The sequence below is a fragment of the Terrapene carolina genome, unplaced genomic scaffold (assembly GCF_002925995.2).
Source record: "Terrapene carolina triunguis isolate 2854851 unplaced genomic scaffold, T_m_triunguis-2.0 Scaffold96, whole genome shotgun sequence".
Lineage (NCBI taxonomy): Eukaryota > Metazoa > Chordata > Testudines > Emydidae > Terrapene > Terrapene triunguis.
The window spans coordinates 40,502,733-40,510,780 of record NW_020664447.1 but is presented as its reverse complement, the minus strand read 5'-3'; the positions used below and the strand labels follow the sequence as shown (position 1 = coordinate 40,510,780).

Below are 8,048 nucleotides of genomic sequence, written 5' to 3'. Positions count from 1 at the left end.
ATAACCAGACAATGAAAGACTTTATCAAAGCAATTGCAAAATCTCATAGGGAAGTCTCTCAGAAATGCATATAAAAGAAAAGCTCTTAAGGAGATCAAGATAGGATGTGCCTACATATTTATCTATTTCATGCTGGTTTGAATCACCATTGTGACTGAAGTCTCTTATTTTTCGAGGAGTCAATCTCTTGTCTGAGGATTTACGAAAGCTTGAAAGTGCTATACTAAAACTCAGAAATGAAAGTCAATCAGGACCCTCCAAAGAGGAAATGCATGCTTAGGGGAGACAAATTTGAAGGAGTCAATATTTCTGGGTCTCCATCACCAGAGCTGCAGAAAAATAAGAGCTACACACTTGATGCCAAATTGAACAGGCTATGTCAAGTAGCATTCACATGGTTTTAATGCTTGGACTCCACACAGAAGAGTAGTGATAAAAAAGAATTGTCCGATTATGTGGTTATATATGACCACCTGCTAGGTTGCTTTACACAGGTATGAAGTGAAGAAGAAAAGGAAAGTGCACTCTAGGTCAGTTTGCCTTTAAAATTACCCTTAAATACCATCAAGTCCCAGACAATGGTCAAGTCAGGATATATGTTTATTTTAAATGAGAACTGTTGATTAAAAACATACTTAACAGATAATGACAAGGGCACCTATGTAACTTTAAAGACCAGGAGGAACATTCAGTTTATATATTGAAAAACCAATGTGAAGTGGCAGTTCAAGATAAACTTAAGCAGAGTGTGTTGCAAGAACTAGGGACCAGATCCACAAAGATACTTAGGAACTTAAACCTCAGACAAACCTAAATCCCAGTTTTAGGCTCCACTGCAATCCACAAAATCCCCATTTGGCTGCTGCCTAACCCTGTAGGCACTGAGGGGGAGATCTGCAGCAATCTCGGAACAAAAACAAGACTATACCTTAAAGACCACCTGTAAGTATCTAGAGAGCGCAGTCCTTGTGTTCCCCCTCCATCACAGGGATGGTAGCTGTCCTTGAGCCTTGAAGGGGTTGACTGGCAAGATTCCTAGTCCTCTTCCCTACAATGCACTTTAGCACAACAACAGTCTGGCCCATGGACAATATTTCACAGAACAGCCACTAAAACAAGGCAGAACTAGTACTATTTAAAGATTAATTGAATCCAGTGTGTACACTGTAGTTTGGAGTTATATATTTTTGAACTCACTCTCTAGGCATTTAGACCATGCCACCACCACAGCAGCTCCTTGTATATGGCTACCCATGTACTGGATTTCCAACATGCTGCAAATTGCACTTTTTTCTCCTAAATTAATTTTGTAGCAATTAAATTCTTTGGGGAACAAGGAAGGTTTCTTTATTTGGTGACCTTTGCTCAACAGGGACAGCCAGTTAATAGGGTCAAACTGGAATCCATTGAGGACTGTTGGCCAATCTTCAGAAAAGTTGTGGTTCTCCATATGCCAGAGGATACAAAAACATCCTCCCAGAGATAAAGGCACTTGGCATGGTGACTATTTTTTATGTCGCTTTTGCCGTTCCACTGCTGTACGCAAGGCTTGAAGAATCAGGTGTTTGTTATTCAGGATGTTGTACTCAGTCAGTTTAACCAGCTGATCATAATCTTGCTCCTTGTATGTGACTGAATATGTAGAATAGGGGGAAAAGCGACTGGTGAGATCAACTTTGCCCTCCTCCATCTCTAAGCTGGAGCGCTTCACACCTGGGGAAAAAATTCAACAGGACATTGCTGTAGTATTGGGCTTATTTCTGTCATGTACCACCAGTAACAGCCCAGAGAAGGAGATTTCTCTGCAATAAGAGCGCTCACTCATTTAAATGCTCTGGGCATGTTTTACAATCGTTTCTGTTGCAATCCAGTAATTTGATCCCTGGATCAGGGGAATGTCAGTTGCCTGATGTGCTGAAGGGAGAGGTATAGGTGACTATCTCTATGATTGTCTCCTGTTATCTGCTCATAACAGCCTTAGAGAAGTCTTCACATGTGACTCAAGCAGGAAAGGGAAATACTGACATGGCAAATGGCAGGATTTGGGGAAGGGGAATGGAACCAAAAGAAGAGTAGAAGCCTCAAAAGGTATTTAATAGGTGAAACAGTGTCCCATTCAATGGAAAGGCTATTCCTACTGAAAAGAGGAATAGTGAGCCAGTCAGTGAATAGGTTATTTACATGGAGGCTCAGAGTTGTGACACTGGCCTTTTTATACTTGGGACAGAGACCCAACATTAGAGACACCAAAAGAAGGAAAGAAAAGTCTGCTAAAAGAGAAGGAAGCTTGTAATTATTTTGGGTTTTCTCCTTAAATGTACATTTCCTTTGACCTTAGTTTAAAGATTTTGCATTTTTATTACAATTTACACTAATATACAGCAAGATAACTAGGGGTGTGTAACAGATGAAGGTGAATATGGAAGTAAAACAGGGTCCTATTCTTCTTAATAAGAAATATGTAATAGAACTAAGTAAAAATGTTAAGTTAGGCAATGGAGAGGTTTGTTGTAGGGAAATGAACAAGTGGAGAGGAATGAATTAAAGAATGAAATTCAATCTGTTGATAGGCTAGCCAGCGTGGCCTTCATTGAATGCTTGGCTACTGCTGATAACTTACCAGGTGCTTTGTAACTTTGGTAGGTGTCATTCACTAATGGGAAAAATAGCAATATAGGAGCTCCTGGAGTCTCGGCATCGTCGAAGAGGTAGCACTCCTTTAGGTTTTTCCTCTCTTCTTCACTCAGCGCAACTTTGGGGAATGGGATTCCTTGTTCTGAGTAGTACTTACAGGACTGGTCCAAAGGCTGTATCAAGGAAGAGAACAATATGAGAACCCAAAGAATAGGCTGAGATCAGGATTTCCTGAAGTACAGCAACTATGATTCTATGATTCTTTGAACTAATGCTAAATTGTGCTGGGCTACCTCTGGGATAGCACTGGCTTTCCTCTTGGAAAGAATGTGGTTTGAGAAACATACATTATATGAAAATACATGGATAGGTTTTTTAATTTTCCCTGGAGTACTCAACAAAAAACACAGAGTACCACAAAAGAAAATGGTTAGGTTACAGGTTGTGAATACAACTTTAAGATACAGCATTAAGCTAAAATACTGTGGTTCAGAATACTTAACACAGGGCTTTTAATAGGAACAATATCACTAAAAACTTAAGACAAATAACTATTACTGAAGAAAACAGAATAATCTGATTTCTCTCACCAGTATCTGTGATCCTGCACTGTAATTTAAATGCAGGATAACATCCACTTTCCTCTCTGGCCTCAAAAGTGGAGGGCAGCTGGTATTGATGAAGAATCCAGTATCTATCAGGGACAGGTATTCTGCTGTTTCAGTCAGCTGGTTGGGTGATGTGTCCAGCACAGTATCTAAAAGGAAAATATTTCTTGCCTTAAGGGAAATCGCAGAAGAGCAGTTTGCTGATGCTCTGATGAACACACTGTTCAAGAAAAAATGGTATTCAGCCCCATTCAACATTTCTAATTTCATTAGACATTTGATAAACTATTTACATCACTATTGCTCAGCCTTAAATTAGAACAACTATTTTCTCTGATGTCAGACTCTCCATGGTCATTCTATTCCTGGCTCATTCAAACTGTGCTAGTTCACCCATCCTCCCTCCCACTTTCCCCCCCTTTTTCTTTTGGATGCATTTATTTGATATATATGTGTGTGTGTGTGTGTGTGTGTGTGTGTATTAAGGCAAAGTTACAAGAAAACATTAACACACTACATTGCACATTACATGTTCAGGATCAGATTAATATTCAAAGAACTTGGCTAAAGATTGTGGCTTGCTGGCTTGGGAGCCCTTCTCCTATGAGTACACTAGAAAGGGTGACCAAATTCCTAAATACTTATCCTCTTTTTGATGTTTCTCTCATGTACGTACTTGCTTTGAAAGCTTTTCCATTACAAGATCAGTCTATATTTTACTTTACCACAGTACCATAGGAGGGGTCATATTTTTCCAATAATGTGCAATACAGTGTATGTCTACACTGCAATTAAAAACCCGTGGCTGGTGTGTGCCAGCTGAGAGGCTCACAGGGCTCAGGCTGTGGGGCTGTTTAATTGCAGTGAAGACTTCCAGGCTTGGGCTGGAGGCCGGGCTCTGGGACCCTGTGAGAGTCCCAGAGCCTGGAAGGCTTCACTGCAATTAAATAGCCCAAGCCCCATGAGCCAGTACAGGCCAGCCACGGGTGTCTAATTGCAGTGTAGACATAACCACAGAATTTAGCTGCTAACAGTAAAAATAAATTAATTTTTTGTTCTGTTTAAAATGCAGATCCTTTACTGGAGCATTAAATAAGCAGGTCAGGGGTCTCTAGGAAGCCGGCATTTAGTCCTTTTGACCTGCAGTGGCACCCTCTTCTAATGATCAAAGATTTCTTCTGTCTACCCACTAAGGCCCAGAGGCTCAAACTCCCTAAATACCTTTGAGAGTCTGGCCTTAATGTCTCCTCTCAGTTCATAAAGACTGTGAATGCTGCCAACACACTGAGCCAAACTATGGAGATTTAATCAACCAGCTACAGCCCAAAGAGAAATGAGCTTGAACCCCATCAAATCCATGTCACTAAAGATTTTCAGCCCTGTATAGTTCAATTGATTGATCAAACAATTCTGTTTAAAAGTAGATTCAACCTTTGGCATGTAGGGAAGCTGGGGGGGAGGGGAGAGGGTTGAGGGGAAAGTGGGAATTGTTTGGTTTGGTTTGTTGTTAAATAAAATCCGTTCATTCTCTCCCAAGTCACGCAGATTTCCTCACTATATCGCAGACCTCAAATTCCTGCAAAGGATGCTGCTGAAAGGCAAGTGCTATTACCTTTCCATCTACAAAACTTGTCATTCTCTAGGTAGTCATTATGCAGCTGGAGGCCTTTCAGGAAACTGTGGTACTGGGCAACTGACGTGCGCTCTGTAATGGCACCACGAAGAACACGGGAAAGGGGGCTTGCCGTGGTGAATACTTGAGTCTTCTGTTCGTGTGGCCTCATAGGTAGGACGGGCTCTTCCTCTGCAAAAGAAGTAACTAAAGGGTTTGTTTGCCTAGATAAATGTTTCCGAGGAGCCCCCAAAATAGCAATAATAAACAATAACAATCTCTACGCTATTAGTTTATGGTGTCCATGATGAAAGGTCTCACGAGCACCTTAACAAAAGGTAGATAAACATTTTTTTGATCTATTAAGACAAAATTTCTTAAGATACCCCAGGGCTGGATTAAAAACAAAGCCCTAACATCCAATAAGCCATACAACGTCACACCGCCTTCAAATCATAATCCTGAAAAATAAATCAAGTTGAACTGTATTTGTTAACTTAAAAATTCAGCAAATCTTGATGTGGTGTTTTTTGAGTCTCTAATTAGCTGCAACCCAGGATCATTATTCTTGAATATATTTACTCTCTTACATATTCAGTGATTATTGCAGTGATCAAAGGGCAGGAACAATATCAATGGGTTATTCAGAAGTGATCCCATGATGGTAGTCAATATTAGTCTTTTGAAACTGGTTCCTTCCAGGCAAGATAAAATGCCCCTGCAGATTTTTAAAAATAGAACTCCAAAAAGCAAGTGCATGGTTTACACAACAAATGGGTGTGAAGCATAATGATAAATAAATGGTAAGGCAGAGGTACAAACTTACCAATATCATTTACTCTGTCTCGGGTCCACCTGTGCCAAAAGTCCTCTGAAGTGTGGGACAAATTCCAGATATATAACAGATTCAGGGAAAATAAACTACTCCACATGCCTGTGAAAGGAGAGCGAGATCAGTATTGCCAACCCTAAACATTAAAAAATCGTAAGTCAGGCCCTCCAAAATCATAAAAGATTGGATTAAAAATAATGAGATTTGTTTTTAAATAAGAAATGTTGAGTTATTTATATTTGTTTTCTGCTTTTTTAAATCTTTAGGGCATTCTTGGTGCACATTTTCAAGCTTTGCTCTAAAACCATGAGGGCTAAGAAATATTTTTTTAAATGAAAGTTGCACTTCTCATGTACTCCCATGATTCTGGGCTTCAAGAAAAAACACACCACAGAACTCAAGACTTGTGATAAAATCATGAGAGTGGGCCATGCTAGAGATTTTATGGAGACCTATATGATCAAGTCTTGGGAGCATTTAATTGAAAATTGCCTTTTTATCCTTCCATCTGAAGTTGTTCCCTTACCTTCTATTTTTTGCAGGCATCTGTCTCTACACAATTCCAAACTTCTGCTTTTAATATCTGACTTGGGGTCTTTAGATTCTAAGGACCAGATTGTGTCTGGCTTTGTGTGGGTGTGCAGGTAGGTTGCAAAGAATCTTCCTCTCTTGCGTATGCCTTGAAAGGGGCCATGACAGTGCCTGTGCTCTGGGAAATGCAGGGATGCTCTTTTCTCATGTATGCTGCTCTCTCTGTAGACCAGGTCTGGTGCACCAAGGGAACAATTTTAACCATTTTAAAGCATGGTGCAGCTTGCATAGTCATGCACAACTGAGAGCTTGAAAAGGAATTTATGACTCTTAGGGCACAATGCCCCCCCAGCCCCCACCCTCCCAAGTGATTCCTCGAGCAGTGCTGTTCTTTACAGGTCTCTGCCTGAATGGTACAATTTTACCCAACTCTAATTCAGATAGTCTGTCACAGTGAGGGTTATAGGTCAAATCCATCATAAGATGGAAGCCTTCTTGTATCTCTCCCAGGGCCGCCCAGAGGATTCAGGGGGCCTGGGGCAAAGCAATTTCAGGGGCCCCTTCCATAAAAAAAGTTGCAATACCATAGAATACTATATTCTCGTGGGGGCCCCTGTGGGGCCTGGGGCAAATTGCCCCACTTGCCCATCCTCCACCCCCCTCTGGGCAGCCCTGATCTCTCCAGATCACCCATTCTCTTCCTTCCCACATCATTTTTCTTTTCTCTGTTGCTTACAGCTCTTAATTTCTCTTCCCCTTTTCAGGAGTGTATTAACTCTGCAGAATTTTGAAATACAGGCAGCACTGGTATGTTGGATTCTCAAAAGGGTCAGTTTTATTCTATTATTTTCTACATATCACTGGTGTGCTTGTGTTGCAGAGCATTACATTTCCACAGACCATGTGAGGTTTTGTCACCTTTTGTCACGCTGTTACAGCGATGGAGATCTCACTGACTCCTTTCCCATTTCAAATGGAGTCAAACAAGGCTGTGTCCTTGCCCCTGTACTCTTCAACCTTTTCTTCACCCAAGTTCTCAACCATGCTATAAATGAGTTCAACAGAGGCATATAGATCAGATACAGACACGACGGCTCAGTCTTCAATTTTATAAGGCTTAAAGCAAAAACAAAAGTAACAGAACTACTAATAAGAGAAGCACTCTTTGCAGATGATTGTGCCCTCCTAGCACACACAGAGGGAGATCTCCAGTTCATTGTAGATTGCTTCGCTAAAGCATCAAAATTATTTGGCCTTACAATCAGTCTAGAGAAAAATGTGGTGTTGCATCAATCATCTTCACCGCTCTGTGCCATATCCCCTAGCATATCCATTAGTGGAATCCAACTAAAGAAAGTTGACAGTTTTACCCATCTCGGCAGCAATATCTCCAATGATGGATCTCTTGATAAACAAATCACAAACAGGATACAGACAGCTTCTCAGTCATTAGGAAAGCTATGTAACAAAGTCCTGAAATCCCACAACATAACCCTCTCAACAAAAATAAAACTTTATAATGCTTTTGTGCTCACATCTCTCCTCTATGGCTGTGAGACCTGGACACCATACAAATGGCATATCAAACAGCTAGAGACCTTCCATATCTGCTCACCATTATGGGGATCCACTGGCAGGACAAAATAACCAACCTGGAGGTTCTCCAAAAGTCAAATGCCACAAGCATCGAGGCCATGCTGATAAAAGCCCAACTACGCTGGGTTAGACACATCATTAGGATGCCTGAATATCGACTCCCCAGAAAAAAATTCTATGGAGAATTGGCACAAGGACACCAGAATCAAGGCCACCCCAGAAAGCACTACAAGGA

At 40.9% G+C, this 8,048-nt stretch overlaps 1 protein-coding gene across 1 annotated transcript in view; it reads right to left on the bottom strand.

Annotated features, from left to right (window-relative positions):
* Positions 1 to 1,481: 1,481 nt before the first annotated feature.
* LOC112104899 (cytosolic phospholipase A2 epsilon-like) overlaps positions 1,482 to 8,048 on the bottom strand; it is a 36,944-nt gene continuing 30,377 nt past the window's right edge. The window contains exons 16-20 of the mRNA XM_026651252.1: positions 5,681 to 5,788; positions 4,855 to 5,046; positions 3,225 to 3,391; positions 2,621 to 2,807; positions 1,482 to 1,713 (exon numbers count right to left, since the gene is read on the bottom strand). Of these exons, the coding sequence (XP_026507037.1) occupies positions 1,505 to 1,713; positions 2,621 to 2,807; positions 3,225 to 3,391; positions 4,855 to 5,046; positions 5,681 to 5,788 (863 nt within the window). The 3' untranslated portion in view covers positions 1,482 to 1,504. The remainder of the gene's footprint in view (positions 1,714 to 2,620; positions 2,808 to 3,224; positions 3,392 to 4,854; positions 5,047 to 5,680; positions 5,789 to 8,048) is intronic.